This window comes from Gossypium raimondii, chromosome 5 (assembly GCF_025698545.1).
Source record: "Gossypium raimondii isolate GPD5lz chromosome 5, ASM2569854v1, whole genome shotgun sequence".
Lineage (NCBI taxonomy): Eukaryota > Viridiplantae > Streptophyta > Magnoliopsida > Malvales > Malvaceae > Gossypium > Gossypium raimondii.
The window spans coordinates 49,455,914-49,472,768 of record NC_068569.1 but is presented as its reverse complement, the minus strand read 5'-3'; the positions used below and the strand labels follow the sequence as shown (position 1 = coordinate 49,472,768).

Below are 16,855 nucleotides of genomic sequence, written 5' to 3'. Positions count from 1 at the left end.
AATTTAAGATTGAAGGCCAGTTTAGGAGTTACTATTTTAAGGTTTGGGGATTATATATGGATTTAGGGATTATGGTTTAAGGTTTAGGGGTTAGGAGTTAGGGGTTTAGGGTTAAGAGCTAGGATTTAGGGTTTCAAGGGTTGGGTTAAGGTTTAAGGTTTAGACTAATTAGTTTTTTATTTATATATTAAATATGTTCTTATATAATTGTAAAAGATATAATAATAAGTTTAATATATTGAAATTATGAGTATAGTAAATTTATATTATTTAAGAGATCATATATAATAGATAGACTTTATATATGTATATTGAATGGTTAATTTAAGATTTAAGGTTTACTTTAGATTTGTTAAATGATACAATTTTATACAATTAATTAATGCTTTTATATTTAAAAATATTTAATCTAAACCATTTGATATATTTAATATGGATAGATAGGTAATTATTTAAATTGGATAGGACCAAATTATAAGAAAAATAAAATACAAAATAAAAATGGAATAAAAATAATTCTTTATGTAATTATTTAATTTGGATAGGACCAAATTATAAGAAAAAATAAAATACAAAAAAAATGAAATAAAATTTTTTTCTAATTCTTTTAAATATTACTTAAAATTATAATAATTCTTTATGTAAAATTTATATGAAAGATACAATAATTGAATATAAAAAAATATGCGAGCTTTAGCGGCGTTTTCAGTAAAAAAATGCCACTACTATGTATTAAAATTTCCTAAAACGGTGCCGTTTGGGTAGAAAAATTTAAATTTTTTAGTGGCGTTTTCAGCAAAAACGCCGCAAAAGGTAGACATTACCGGCGTTTTTGTGAAAACGCCGCAAATATGTATTGCAATTTTTCAATAGGGTCAGTTTAGGTAGTGGCGTTTTTCTTTAAAAGCATACAAATGTGGAAGAAAATAAAAGATAATTAAAATAGAAAAATAAAAATGAAATTTAAACACTAAAAATGTTAATTTTATCTAATTTATTATAAATATTACTTAAAGGAAACTAATAAATAAGTTAAAAAAATTAATATATAACATTTGACAATTTAGGAGAGGACCAAATTAACAAATGGAATTAAATTAAAATAAAAAAATAAAAACACTAAAATTTATAATTTTATCTAAAATTTATAAATATTAGTTAAAACACTAAAATTTATAATTTTTACTACTATATATTGTAAATATTACTTAACAAAACTATGGAATACCTAAACGGCGCCGTTTCAATATAAAATTTGATTTCGTAGTGGCGTTTCCACTAAAAACGCCGCAATAAACGAGACATTATGGGCGTTTGGAATAAAAAACGCCACAAAAATTCTTAATTTTATAGACAAAACGGCGTAGCTTTAGTCTGCGATTTTAATGGCTTTAGCGGCGTTAGGGAAAAACGCCACTAAATATGCGCATTAGCGGCACATTTATAAAAACGCCGCAAGGTTGGGCTGTTGTTTAAACAAAGCGTCACCGTTTTTGTGGGCATTAGTGGCGCTACTGTAGAAACGCCGCAAATTTTCAATTATTTCTGCTTCCAAATCCCTAAGCAGCCCGTGCCCTCTTCCTCTTCCCTTTTTTTCCCAATCCACCTCCACCGATCCACCTCCGGTCCTCCACACGGCTCCGCCCAATTCCAGAATCAGAGGTTAGCTTAGAGCAGTGCTTCTACCGTTCTACGTATTCTACCTTTCAATTTCAAAGGTATGTTAACTTTATTCCTTTCCTTACACTATATTTCTTCCTCCTTACACTGATCCATCAATTTTCTTCATCTCATCTTCCAATCTTTGAAGATAATCTGTAATCTTGGATAACCTTTGAAACCCATTTTAATCTTGAAACTTCTTTGAAACTCGATATAGTTTTCAAGACATAAACCAAACTCAAATCCAAGCTTTGAGGACCAAATCCAAACTCAAATCGTCGATAACCAAACTCCTTTCTTCTACTTTACGAGGCGTTTCATTTATTTATTTTTTTAATTTTATTTTCAGGGTTTGGACATACATGGCCGAATCTATATAAACGAACAAGGATTAACGCACGTGTACTTTGTCACGCCTTGTATTTTTTATTAATTAATAATTGAATAAATAGTTACGTTCCATTATTCAAGGCGATTTGAGCATTGTGATTACTGTCATCTTCTACCACTCCATAATTTGGTGATGAATCGACATTATTTTTCTACTCATTTGATTTTTCATGCTCGACTAAACAAAAGGGTGTTTTTTATCCCTTTTTTTGCTAACGAAAATGAAATATTAGGTTGCAAATGCTAGTGCTTGCTTCATTTTTGACCTTGTACGTTATTTTCAAATTTAAACTACAAAATTTTAGTAATTGAAAATGCATATAGTTCTCATATGCTTTTCCATGTATGTACTGAGCATATTTTTCCTATCTTCATTCAAGACTGTCTTGGTGCTTAGTTCCTTCCAACATATTGATTAATTGTAGAAGATAGTATAGTTTGGTCTTTTTGTTCTCTTCTTTCCTCCCATTCCTCCTTTCATTTTAAAGTACTCAAGTCGTATGTTGTTTGGAAAACAAGGCGAGTATTTCTTGAATGCAAGTAAATGATTGATATTGATAGCGAGTGCTAGAAAGTTGCATAGCTTGGTTTGCGATGCATAATGCCTATCGATTCCTTGGAGTAGTTCATTTTTGCCACTAATAATTTCTTCTATACCCCTTCATTTTGCAGTATAGTGGGCCCTCAAAACATTCTTTTGCATATGTTGAATTGCTAAAAGAAGATGACAGATTTTTAGATATACTAGTTCAGACATCTCCAGCGTTTAACGGGCATGCCTTTCCCAAACTGAAGCTGCGATATAAGCCTTCACTTGTACAAGTAAGCAATATGTTTATGTGTCTGCATGTCTGTCCTTGCATATTTGTTTAATTGTATCCAAATTTGATTTATTCCTTTTCTCTTTTGCTGCTTTTTGGTCTTCATAATTGTATTGTGTTCTTTTTTCTGTGATGCGGTATACACATTTGCCTTTAGCTAATTACTCTTGTAAAAGGCTTACATATTAGTTGTAACTGTTTAACATAGAATTTCTTGATGGAATGTTTAACTGTTTTAATTACTCAATACTATTACACTCCCACCTGTATTTAAATCCTAATGGAAGAAGCATATTAATTGTAACTTCATAATTCATAAAATAGCTACCTTTAATGTAACCTTACTACCTTAGCATGCATGTTGTTGATATGCTTCATAAAGGATTCAACAAACTTAGAAAGATGAAATTAGGTGGAAATTACAGGATGAAAGGTACAAGATTCAAAGCTAAAAACACCCTCACCTTGTGTCTTCAACATTTAGGTGAACCTTATTTGAAGTAAATAAAGGAACACTATAATTTTTAGAACTTAGGACTTCAACTTGGAGGATTTGGATTCAGATCTTATAAAGGAGGCTAGGTATATGGAATGTGAAAGAGCCATCTTTTTCTATGATTCAAGTCGATTGGCTTCCTAACATCTTGAAAGGATAAAATGTTACGGTTAAATCCTATTCCTTGTTTTTCTCACAATATAGTTCAACACTTCAACTGGTCAACTTAACGGTATCTAATAATCCCTAGTTGTCCTACATATTGTAGCATAAACTTTAAAAATTGTATTTGTGGTCTAACTTTATGGATCTGTGTTCTTCCAGCTTGTTGAAGCATCGATTTGATATTAGGATTTTACTTATGTTTAGGATGGAACTATTTGTTGAACTTGCATTTGATGATTGTGACTATAGACAATTTTTCATTAATCTCATTGTTCTTTTGATGTTTGGGCATTTATATACCTTATTTCTGTCTCTCTTTTACTCATCCAATTCAGTTGAATATACACACACAAAAATGCTATAAATACTGAGGTTGATTGCAATTACAAAGAAAAAGTCGGTTGGTGATATGAACCCCAAGTTTTGGTTGGTATATATGTTCAATAAAACTGTGAAGTATGAAATGGAAGTTTTGGATGACTTTTAGTAAATTTCAAACAATTGATTATTGAAGACAAGTAAGCTTGATGCTTATGTTTTGTTTTTTATTATAATGTTGTTTATTTCGACTCATGCTATTTACTTGGACTTTTACTTATGTTTTTATTATAATCTTTTGTATTATGTTTGTTATTTATTTGGAATCATGTTGTTTATTTGGGTTGATGTTGTGTTACTTTTATTTATTCACTTATTTACTTCAATTTTTGTTGTATGATTATGTTTAAAAACTTTAAAGAAAATTATTTTTGAAAAATTACATAAAATAAACAACAATAATTTTATTTTATTTTTAAACTTAACTCGAACAAATAATTCGATTCGATTTCTATCTCACTCGATTCGATTCGATAAAATTTCAAATAAAGTTAGGATGATAAAATGAGATTCGAAAACTCGATTAACTCAAAAATTTTCGATTCGATTTGATCGAATGCTCACCCCTAATAACAATCATATCATAACTTATATATACAGTTACATAATAAAATTTGATAACTCAAATTTATCAATCATATCATAACTTATATATACAGTTACATAATACATAACTTAAATAAAATTTTTATTTATTCTTACATAATACATAACTTAAATAATAACCTACATAACTTACATAGAAACTTATATAGAAACTTGCATAACTTACATAATAACATAAAACTTAGATAATACATAGCGTACATAACTTACATAATACACCACTTACATAAATAACTTGCACAATACACCACTTACATAAATAACTTGCATAATACATAGCCTACGTAACTTACTTAACTTACATAATACACCACTTACGTAACTTAAATAACTTAAATTTGTCAATCATATAACTTAAATAACTTACGTAATAATACATAACTTATATAACTTAAATTTATCAATCATATCATAACTTACATACATAAATATTAATCATATCACAACTTACATAACCAACATATATAATGACTTACATAATAACCTAAATAGTAAATTACATAATAATACATAACCGGATCAAATTAAATAAGTTACATAATACACAAAATCAAAAACTTACATAACTTACATAAGACATAAATTACATAACCTACTTAGTACATAACTTACATAACTTAGATAATACATAACTTACATAATTTACTTAATACATAACTTACATAACTTACATAAATATCCCTTATGTGGTGGAACTCAAATAAGTTAAATACACTTATAAGTTACCGTGATATTTACTATACCTTAACTTAAATAATAACTTACATACCTTAATTACACTTATTCCTAAATCTTAAACCCATGCAATTTATTGTCAATGTCGACATACATAATTAAGAAATGGATCGCTCTTGGATGAATTTGTCAAGGGTAGCGGCAGTTATCGAAATGGAGTAGACTTTTCTAAATTTTGCATTTCAATATGCAAGCCAAGAGAACATGATTCTTTGCCCGTGTAAGAAGTGTGTGAACATAAACTGGCATTATCATGAAGTTGTATACGAGCATCTAATTGTTGATGGTTTTGTTCGGGGTTATAAACAATGGTTTTTTCATGGAGAATGCCCGCCGAGTACTTCCTCCTCAAGGATGGATGTATCTTATGATGGTAATGCTTACCATCAGTCTGTTAGATGGGATGACATGGAAGGGATGTTGCGGGATGCATTTAATATGCACAATCATGGTTTGCAGTCGTTCCCAGCCGACTTTGTGGCATCTGATGATTGTAATCTCGGTGGAAATGCTTTTGCCGAACAGGGAAGAAGTGTACCTCATGAAGAGCCGAATGGAGAAGCGGCAAAGTTCTACGCGCTACTTAATGAGATGAACTCAGAACTATATGAGGGATCGAAATTTTCAAAAATGTCTTTCTGCATTCGTCTTTTCCAGTTAAAATGTTTGGGAGGGTGGACCGGAACTCATTGACAATCTTTGTTAGAGTTTTTGAGAGAAATGTTTCATTTGCAAAAATCCTCAATCATGCAAAGATATGAAGAAAATGATAAAAGACTTAGGTCTTGGGTACAACAAAATCCACAGTTGTCGAATGATTGCATGTTGTCTTTGGGGCAATCGGAGAAACCAACAGTCTTTGTCATGTATGCGGCGAATCCGTTGGATAAATAGAAACACGAAGATGGGAACGACGATGAAAATGATGCACACCAAGAAAGAAGCGGTCAAGATTTTGCGGTATTTTCCGCTGATACCAAGGCTTCAAAGGCTTTTCATGTCATCGAAGACAGCGGAGTCAATGACGTGGCACCATGAAGGACGAACCGATGATGGACTATTAAGGCATCCGGCAAATTCTTTAGCTTGGAAATCATTTGACAATAAATTTCCAAGCTTTGCAAGTGATCCCAGGAGTGTGAGGCTTGGCCTAGCATCTGATGGATTTAATCCTTACAAGATCATGAGTACTGCATACAGTACTTGGCCAGGAGTGCTTGTTCCTTACAATCGCCTCCGTGGATTTGCATGAAGCAATCTTCCCTTATCTTATCTACGATTATCCTTGAGAGAAAGGGCCCGGAATGATATCGACATTTATTTACGACCACTTATTGAAGAGTTAAAACAATTATGGGCTGGTGTCGAGACATACGATGTCTTGAGAAAGGAGAACTTTAATTTACGTCTGACTTTGATGTGGACCATTAATGACTTCCCGCATATGCCAATTTATCCGGTTGGAGTACCAAGGGTCGTTATGCGTGCCCTTGTTGTGCTGCACAAACATGTTCGCAATGGTTATACAATGGGAAGAAGTTCTCTTACATGGGGCATCGTCGGTGGTTACCGGAAAATCATAGATTTAGATCTCAGAGTTCGACATTTGACAGTACTGAAGAGTTCAGAGAAGCTCCTTCGCAGACAAGTGGATCTGAAATCTTGTTAATGTTGGAAGATATGAATTTCAATTATGGGAAGATGAATCAACCGGCAAACACGCAAAGAAATAAAAGATCAAATGATGAAGCTGATGATAACTCCGATGAAGAGGATGATCCTAATGAGGCGGACTTGTGGAAAAAAAGAAGTATTTTTTTTGAGTTGCCTTATTGGGAGCACCACCTTTTACGACACAATCTTGATGTTATGCACATTGAGAAAAATGTCTGCGAGAACATTGTCTGTACAATTTTGAATGTAGACGGAAAATCAAAAGACAATCTTCAGAGTCGACTTGATTTAGTTTAGATGGGAATTCGACCTGATCTTCATCCGAATCCACTTCCGAATGGTAAATATCGGTTGTCGCCTTCTATTTTCTCAATGTCGAAGACAGAGAAAGAAGTGTTTTGCATGGTGTTGAAGGATATAAAGGTTCCAGATGCGTATGCATCTAATATATCTTGATGTGTTAGTGTTAAAGATCGAAGACTATATTCGCTAAAATCACATGACTATCACATCTTAATGCAAGATTTACTGCCAGTTGCTCTACGATGTTGTATTTCGAAGAAGGTGACGTCTTGTATAATTGAACTATCCAATATAATGAAAGTCATTTGTGGCAAAGTTTTGGATGTTCAAGAACTTCAGAAGGTACAGGATCGAGCCGCTTTAACTTTATGCAACATGGAGAAAATCTTCCCACCTTCCTTCTTCACTATTATGGTTCACTTGATAATCCATCTCCCGCATGAAGCAATTCTTGGCGGACCCGTTTTCTATCGATGGATGTATCCTATAGAAAGGTGTTAATTACAATTTTTAAAATTTTCCTCCATTCACCTATATGCCTTTAGTTACAACTTTTGATAATGTTGTATACCGTGTTTAGGTTCCTATCCAAATTAAAGTCTTATTGCCGCAACAAGCGTTATCCAGAAGGATCGATTGCTGAAGGCTACTTGGCAGAGGAATGTATGACCTTCTGTTCAAGATATTTGGAAGATGTTGAAACAAGGTTGAACAGACCAAATAGAAATGCTGGACTCACGGATCATAACTTTGCCGAGACTTATTTGTTCCAAAGTTTTGGAGAACCAATCGGTAAAGTTGAAATTGCAGAATTAGATGATTTATCGTGGGTTCAAGCACATCGATATGTTCTGTTTCACCACGAATCAATCGAACCTTTACGCAAGTAAGTTCTGGAAATTTGATAAATATTCATCATTTAAAAATTGTTTATAGTCTAACAAAGTGAACATATTTTTAACATAGTGAGTACAAACAAATATTGAGATCATGTTCGCGCTCCCGAAGAACACAACATCGAGATATCAATAAGTTGTTTACAGAATCTTTTCATGAATGGTTAAGCCAAACGGTATGTAATTGGAGCTTTCACCGACAAATAATAACATTTACTCAAAACATTTTTAATTACTCAGTTTACTTTCCATTCAATAGGTTTGGAGTGGGAAGAACGTCACCGATGAAGTTAAATGGCTTTCCCAAGGTCCAAATCGGGTGGTTAAAAGATATAGTGAGTTCCTCATAAACGGATTCAGATTTCATTCAAAATATCGCGAGAGATTGAGGAGAACGCAAAATTGTGGAATAGTGGTTAATTCCTCAATTACAAGTTATGCTAGTGCTAGGGACAATAATCCTGTGGAGGAAATGTGGAATATTTTGGACTTCTTATCGACATAATTGAGTTGGATTACTACGGCAAATGGAAAGTTGTCTTATTTCGAGGTGATTGGGCGATGTTATCTGCACGTGGAATCAAGCAAGATCAATTTGGTTTCACAATGGTAAACTTTGCTCGATTGATTCACACAGGAATGACAATTGATTGATGAGCCGTATGTATTTTCTTCTCAAGTCAAACAAGTTTTTTACTCAAAAGACCCAACTGATGAGGGTTGGTACGTTGTACTCCGTAACATCCCTAGAGACTTGTTTGACATGGGCAGTGGAAGTAGAGATGACATTGACGACAGAACACTGACGACAGAACACAAACTTTGCCATTTCCAGAATAGAACTTAAACGAAAACATCCCTAGTACTAGTACACAATTTCAATGGGTCCGCCAGGATACGGATGAAGAGATTTACGAATTATAATGTAGTAAGCTTTTACGATTATCTAATTACATCTACGAATGATGACATTTCAACTATTTTATATGTGATATTATTGTTGTAATTGTATACTAAGTTTTCAACTAATTTATTTGTATTGCAGATAAAATGCCTAGAAGAAAAGTGCGATCGCACCGCATTGTTCAAGGTACTCCAAACTCGGCGGAAACAAACAGCACTGAACAACAGACTGCTATTGGATCTTCGAATGTTCCGGTTACACCTGAGGAACCTATAGAAGTTCAAAGTAATTTAACATTTAATTTACATGTGTGTTGACTTCTTGTTTGTTTTTTTAAATTTCGTATATTACAATACTTTTATTTTTCAGATGAAACTGGTCGGACGCGGAGAGGTCGCGGACATACGGTACTGAGCGATTTATACGACCTAGATCCAGTCGAGCGTGTCCAAGTATCCAGTAATAGCTTCGGTCAGCCTGTTGGATCAGAAGCTCGCCTTTTAGTAGGATACATGGGCATTCTAGCACGGAATGCAAATATGTTACCCATTAACTTCGAGTCATGGCATAAAGTGCCCGAGAGTAACAAGAACCAAGCTCTGGATAACATTAAGGTAACAAAACGTGTATGTCATTTATAATACTTGGGTTTAAGTTTCGTTTACATTTACTTTCTTAAGTTGTGTTTTTTGTAGGCGAGATTTGCTCTAGAGGTCTCCGATGCTTATGTAAAGAAGGCATTGGGAAAAAGATGGAGAGACCATAAGAGCACTTTAAAGAAAGACTATTTTAAGACAAAAACAACACTCGAGGAGAGATTACAAAATGTCCCGCCGGGAATGCTGATGTACCAGTGGGAAGATGTCGTTAGATTTTGGACTTCGAAGAAAGGAGAGGTATGTGTAACTTATAAAATTTTGTAATTACTTTGGTGTATAGTATTTCCTAATTAACGTACTAATAATTTCATAATGTAGGATCGTGAAGAAGTTGGAAAAAAGTAGGCGACAACAAAATTCACTCACACAATTGGGTCGAAAAGTTTTGCGTGTGTAGCTCATGCGAGAGGTATTTTCAATTTTTAATATTGGCGATATTTATTACTTACTTACATTAATATTTTTACTATTGTATTGTAGGAGCGTCGTCCGGTCAAAAGTTGGACGCCTTCAACTTTTGACATTACACATAGGAAGAAAGATGGAAACCCTATGACTCTCAAAGTGCAGAAATTATGGTACGTTTGCTTAATTAATACAATTTAAATTGTTTTAATAATTTATAGTGTTTATTTTCTAATGATTTATTTCATTTATTGTAATGCAAATATTGTTAAGTTATGTTGCATTGGGTTTTTTAATATATATTGCGTTCTAACTATAGGATTTATTTTTAGGAAAAATTAAAGGATAAAAAGCGAGTCTGGCGATTGCTTCGATGATAGTTCTGTTCATATTGACGACATTGATAACCGGATTATCACTGAAGTTTTGGGTCTGAAAGGTATGGTCGGGTTAGATTTCAAGGATCTTTTGTTAACCCATCCCAATATTTTGGATCTAGCTCACAACAATATATGCCTTCGGGGAGTCGAGCCGAAGCTGAAGTTCAGAGGTTAAGAGACCAGATGGCTCAGATGCAAGCGACAACAATTGAGCAAATTACACAACTTAAAGCGGAGGCAACATCGAGAGAAGCTGAGGTTCAAAAAAGATATGAAGAACTCCAGCTACAACTGAAAGCAGATGCAAGCAAGAGAGAAGCTGAGGTTCAACGAAAGTATGAAGAACTCCAATGACTTAAAAGCAGATCTGGCGAAGAGAAGCGGAGGTGGCAACTAGAGAATGCAGTGCTGCAAGAGAAGCAGAGGCTAAAGCGAGGAAGTAGAGGTGCAATGAGGAAGCAGAGTAGCGTCAAAAGTTCGATGAACTCCAACAGCAGCTTCAGAGCATGATGAAGATGTTTCAGCAGTCGCAACCGCCGCCGTCTTAGACTATCGTGTAAATATACTTCGATTTTGACTTTTAATTACCATTTTAACTTTTAACATTTTTGTAAGAATAATACGAAATTTATTTTATTTATTGATATTTATTATTTGTTTAATATATAGATTTATTACTTTTGGCTGGTTTAGATATAATTTCTTTTGATTTGTTTTTACAGGAGGGCTGAAAATATAAAAAAAATTTATTTTACAAATCTGCCAAATTTAGTGGCGTTTTTTTAAAAACGCCACTAAAGGTGTTGGCCTTTAGTGGCGTTTTTGGTCAAAGCGCCGCTAAAGATAAGGGTCTTTAGCGGCGTTTGTGGAAAAAAGCGCCACTAAAGATCATGGTCTTTAGTGGCATTTTTGGGGAAAGCGCCGCTAAAGATTAGGTTCTTTAGTGGCGTTTTTGTGGTTACCGCTATAGATCGTGGTCTATTGCGGCGTTTTAGGGAAAGCCGCTAAAGATTAGGTTCTTTAGTGGCGTTTGTGGTCAAAGCCGCTATAGATCGAGGTCTATTCCGCGTTTGAGAAAAAACGCCGCTAAAAACCCGATCTATAGCGGCGCCTCTAGCACAAACGCCGCTAAAGATCGTGGTCTTTAGCGGCGCTTCAACTAAAGCGCCGCTAAAGGTCTTAGTCTTCATGGCGTTTGTGCTAGAAGCGCGCTATAGACCAACACCTTTAGCGGCGTTTATTTCTCAAAACGCCGCTAAAGTTAGCGGCGCATTCATTAGCGGCGTCTGTTGCGGAGCTAAAAAGCGCCGCTAAAGGCCTAAAAAAGCGCCGCTAAAAGCCTGTTTTGGTGTAGTGGGTGGAATGGATATATATTGGACTAATACACAATATGTGTCAGATATAAATATATATTAAAAATGTGAGTTAACATTATCATTACCAATGTATTTGAAGCAATATGATTCCTTCTTTTACCTTAAAAAAAAATTCTTTCAAAGTATTGATAAATATAGGATTAATATATTATTTGATACTTGAATTTAGTTTCAATGTTCAATTTGATATTTAAGTTTTTTTTTTTTTGCCCAAGTTTGATACTTGAGTTTGGCTTCATCCTTCAGTTTGGCGCCCAAGACTTTTTTCAATATGATACTTGAGTTTTTCTTTGTCCCATTTAAGTACATGAGTTTGGCTTTAATGTTCAATTTAATACTTGAGTTCTTTTTTCTATTCCAATTAAATACCTATTTTTTTTTACTAAAGCACATGTGTCAACTATTCATTGGCCCACATAATGTCTTTTAGTATGAATACCAAATCGAATATTGAAACTAAATTCAAGTACCAAATTAGAACAAAAAAACTTAAAGTATTATGTCTACATTTGAACCACCATTAAAGTTTTATATGCATAATTGTACAAAATTTATATATCAAACTGCACATTAAATCAAAATTAATGTATCCTTTTAATATTTATCCTTTCTTATATTAATTTATGAGTGTAACAATAATTCTATAATATTTATCCTTCATTTTTTAATATCACATGAATAGAATTCTTCAGTTTTCACTTTTACGATCAAAAACGATGCTTTCAAATCCACTGACATGAGAAAGGACATCCACTTACAAAATATCTACATTGTAATCTGTCAATGGAATTGTACTATCATATCCCATCATTATTTAATTTTAGACATTTAATTCATTATTTAAAATTTTAAGCATTTTACTGAACTTTAAATCTTGGGATGACAATTAGATTTGGCATATGGGAAAGACAATCAAATTTATAGACTGAAAACACAAGAGCACGGGAAGCCAGAACAATTTTTAGGAGCTAAATAAAATTTTAATTTTTTATAATCTCTATCTTTATAAATTTTAAAAAATTAAATCAAATTTTTATTATTTTAAAGTGATCAAAGTGTAAATTTACCTTTATTAATTTAAATTTTTAAAATTTTTTAAAAAATCTAAATAGTAATTTTTCATTTTAAGAGAAAATCAGGGCCGCTGCCAACTCCCTAAATTAGCCTCTGCACATAGGAGGATTTATTTATTTTTGACCTTTTTTTTTGGATCATTTTCGTCTTCAATCTTCAAATACTAGTCAAATTATTCTTTTCACAAAAAAACTAATTGAACTGTTAAATTTGAATGACATTGATATGACAAATCACATGATATTCTACGATACTTCACTATATACATGAATAATTTTCTAAAATTTTATCTTTTCTAAAAAAATTGTTAAATTTTTATTAATTTTATGAATTAACAATTTGGTCAGTTTTTCTATCCAAAAGAAAACAATGTCTAAAATTTGAATGTTGAGGATAATATGATAAAATAATAATAATAATAATAAAGGTCAAAGTAAAAATGAGTAAACATTAACGGCTAAATATATCATTACACCAATTTTTTTTATATCAAAAGGGGTAATTTCACTCTCACAAATTCTAATTTGTAGCATAGGACATATTACAATATAGACAGTAGAACCAAGTAATCCCTCATTTTGATCAAATGTATTGGCAAAAGAATGGTATTGTAAAAATCTCTTGGTAACTTGCATCGTCAGCGAAAAAAAACGTTGATATAGTACAGACAAAATGATGGCAGAAGACAAAAATGGCTTGCGATGATCGAACGACGGTTATTCAGATATGTCTGAGGGCAATAAGATCATCTTACCAGAACAAACAATTCTGACACCTTTCCATGTTAATAAAATCTGTGTTTTGCCAATTAAGCTAATCATCGTCCGATGGCAAAGTTGGACTTTTAGAGCAGGCATCTATCTGATGAAGTTCCAACATCTTTGTCTCCGGATTGCATAGCCCTGGATGACAAGCGTAAGATTAGAACAGTGTCTGGAGATTTCGAAGCCATTGTCGCAACTTAGAAGGCTAAATACAAGTTCAAACTGGCCTAGTTTTCCATCAAGAGCTGTTCTTTAATGGTTATTTTAAAATCATTACGAGGTCACCAAAGAGTGTTTTAAGGGGAAATGATCTAAGGTAGTACCACATTTGTGGATTTATGGAACTCTACCAAGTTCATATCACCTACAATCATAGATCCTATGGTGCTTGATGAAGAAATAGGAAATATTATGGGAAATAGAAACCATTTTAAAGTCCCTCTCCCTTTTAATTGGTTGTGAAATCCATAGAAATAAACAGCGGTCGGCAAGCTTAGAATGCTTATTACTGGTGGCACAAGGTTGTAAGCCTTAAATGGAACCCAACCTGAACATTTGGGGATATCCCAGACAGCAACAGATGATTGCGTACACTCTGGCTCACATAATGCTCGATTATCCTCATGGTTGACATTCATTGCAAGCATCCATGCACCAATGGTCACATCCTCATTACTGAACATCCGAAAACTGCAGTTCATACAAAATGGGAAAAAAAATCATAATAAATCAGAGATATAAAAAAGTAATAGATGAAGGATCATTAGTAACATTACTTAATATAATGTTATGAAATGAACTTCCAAGAGAAAGAATCATCTTATGTTTCCATTTAGAACCAACCCTTCATCCCCCCTGACCTCCTCAATCAAGGACAACGGAATTGGGAAATGATAAAAAGATTGATCAGCATTCATTATTTTTCAGTTCAAAACAAGGCCGGTGCTGAGCCCATGGCCCAATAGTTCAAAACAAGAGTTCAAACATTTGAGTCACATATTAAGCTAAGCTTACAGAGTTCAATACAAGGTTGAAATTAGGAAATGTTTGGGATGCAAAACCAACATTGTCAGCAAGTCAAAATCTATGACCCAAATATAGACAAGACGCCAACAAGACACATAAAGAACAGAGGGAACCGATTTAACAGATAACTATGGATTAGATATCAAATCATTAAGAGTACCTGTCGTTTCTTAGAGCAACCAAACTTGCAACAACATCAGCTGAAAGAGCATATATTGGACCGTAGGCATGAAGAAAGTACTCCTTGCCTAGGAGAAAGGATAATGGCTCATACCTGCACGTATTTAGTCAAATAATGCAATAAGATAAATCTTGTACAACATAATTCACAAAAGAAAACTATGATGAACTTTTCAAAACCTTCAAATTATATCCTCGTCACCCTTTATGTATGCATACAAGAGACAAAACATAAATGCAAAATCCTACAGATGAATAAGAACATTCTACGCTACACATTTGTTCGCCAACAAAAGAAAACTATGGTTTTGTACGATCCTTACAAATGATCATGCAATTATAACCAATAGACGTTAATGATTTCCTGAGTTTTCCTTAAAATTTGGTGATGTCAATAGATGTCATTAAACTCTTTCCATTCACCTCCTAAATCAAATTGACAATATCAACCAAAGACCAAAAAGAAAGAAAAAAAACACTATATTTCTTCCATCAATTTACAGCAGAAGCACTCCCATCAACAAACCAGAAATGCTCACCAAAAATATGAACAGAAAAGGCAGTTAAAACAAATTTCTAAACCATAGATTAATATAGTAAATACTACAACAATACTAACCATTTTAGCTTAGGATCGGTGAATACCGGACCCTTTTTCATGCAACCAAGGTAAGTCTGAGAGTGAGAACGTTCTTTTACTAGTAAAAGTGATAGCCGATCTGCAAATCAACAGTACAACATTTTTATCTAGCAACATAGGTGCAGAATGAAGGTCAGAAAACCATTCAACTCATGCATAAAAGAGTTAATAAATCAAGTCACCTGGCCTCAAATATATATCATCATCAGCTTTGACGTAAAACTCTGAATCAAAGAGTGCATACGCAGCTTTAAAGAATGCTAACCTGAAGCAGACATTCTAAATTAAGGGATCTTTCAATTGAATAATATGGCCAATTGAAAACTAAAATATCCGAAAAAAGAACTAACGTTTTGTACGGGAGCTTACTGTACTCCTCCTCAATATCTAACAAAAGGAAATCATCATATTCTGCTACTTCTTTTTTCAGCTCTGCCATCTTTGATTTATCATTTGTTCTACCAATTACAAACCTAAAAGCTAATCCAGTTGCTTCTTCCAATCTGAAAAATAAAAATTAAATCGTATTTAAAATGTAAAGTTAATTCAAACGGACCTTAATCGTTCTATACTAAAACAAATTACCGGTAAAACAAATATACCGTTGAAGGCCTTGACGATCAGAAGGCATCCATGTCTTTCTCAAAGACTGTCTCCGACCAGTGGAGCCAAACCCGGTTTGGATCCCAACGAAGCCCATTATTTTATGCCTCTTAGTCCCATCATCATCACCAGCAGCGGAACGACCGTTGTTGCCATGACCAGTTTTGTCCCAAATGACACGGACGGATCTAGGGTCGGAGTTCCGGCAACGGTAACCGGATCCACCGGAGGAAAGGAAAGAAGAGAGGGCGAAGAGGAAAGAGAGAATGGCGAAGGTGAGGAGGAAGGCGAAGATGAGGAGAGTAGATCTGGTGTGAGGCGTTGCCGGCGGCGAAGTGCGCGCGTGGAAGAACTTGGGAGAGGATGGCATAACTGTGAATTTGAAGAGAAGGGAGGGAGAGATTTGGGGAGAGATAAGGACTTAGGAGAGAAAGCAAGACTCGGTACTCATTTGAAGCGGAAGGCAAGTCAAATTAGACACAAAGAGAGTGACACCCTTCTGTCTTTTAACTATCTGCTTTCCTTTTAATCTTTTGGGTTAATTCTATCAACTATCTTTAAACTATGACTTCAATTTTAATTTGGTCCTTAATTTTAAGATTCAATTGGAAAGTTTTGAAGCTTGGGACCCTTAAAATTTAATCTACAGTTTAAGTGTGGTTGATGATGCTAACCCCTTTTTTCAGTTCTTTTAATTCATCTGCTGTTAGATATTGTC

The 16,855-nt window shown here is 33.7% G+C and overlaps 2 protein-coding genes across 2 annotated transcripts; one reads left to right on the top strand and one right to left on the bottom strand.

The window, feature by feature from the left end:
- Positions 1-2,727: 2,727 nt before the first annotated feature.
- On the top strand, positions 2,728-10,984 carry LOC105771154 (uncharacterized). Its single transcript, XM_052630437.1, has 5 exons — positions 2,728-2,874; positions 9,172-9,315; positions 9,400-9,644; positions 9,726-9,877; positions 10,840-10,984. The coding sequence occupies exons 2-5, from the start codon at positions 9,177-9,179 to the stop codon at positions 10,982-10,984; spliced, it is 681 nt and encodes a 226-aa protein (XP_052486397.1). The 5' UTR covers positions 2,728-2,874; positions 9,172-9,176.
- Positions 10,985-13,359: 2,375 nt separating this feature from the next.
- Positions 13,360-16,619, bottom strand: LOC105766351 (probable beta-1,3-galactosyltransferase 14). Its single transcript, XM_012585767.2, has 7 exons — positions 16,137-16,619; positions 15,885-16,037; positions 15,717-15,799; positions 15,514-15,613; positions 14,875-14,988; positions 14,236-14,378; positions 13,360-13,826 (listed from the first exon to the last, which is right to left on the bottom strand). Exons 1-7 carry the CDS (start codon positions 16,505-16,507, stop codon positions 13,738-13,740), a joined length of 1,053 nt encoding a protein of 350 aa, XP_012441221.1. The 5' UTR covers positions 16,508-16,619; the 3' UTR covers positions 13,360-13,737.
- Between the last annotated feature and the right edge of the window lie 236 nt (positions 16,620-16,855).

Coding starts and splice junctions, on each gene's coding strand:
- LOC105771154 (XM_052630437.1), top strand. CDS start 9,177: ATGCCTAGAAGAAAAGTGCGATCGCACCGCATTGTTCAAGGTACTCCA. Junction 9,316..9,399: donor GGAACCTATAGAAGTTCAAA/GTAATTTAACAT, acceptor TTTATTTTTCAG/ATGAAACTGGTCGGACGCGG. Junction 9,878..10,839: donor GTCCCGCCGGGAATGCTGAT/GTACCAGTGGGA, acceptor ACTTAAAAGCAG/ATCTGGCGAAGAGAAGCGGA.
- LOC105766351 (XM_012585767.2), bottom strand. CDS start 16,507: ATGCCATCCTCTCCCAAGTTCTTCCACGCGCGCACTTCGCCGCCGGCA. Junction 16,038..16,136: donor GATCGTCAAGGCCTTCAACG/GTATATTTGTTT, acceptor TTTATTTTTCAG/ATTGGAAGAAGCAACTGGAT. Junction 13,827..14,235: donor GGATATCCCCAAATGTTCAG/GTTGGGTTCCAT, acceptor CTTGTCATCCAG/GGCTATGCAATCCGGAGACA.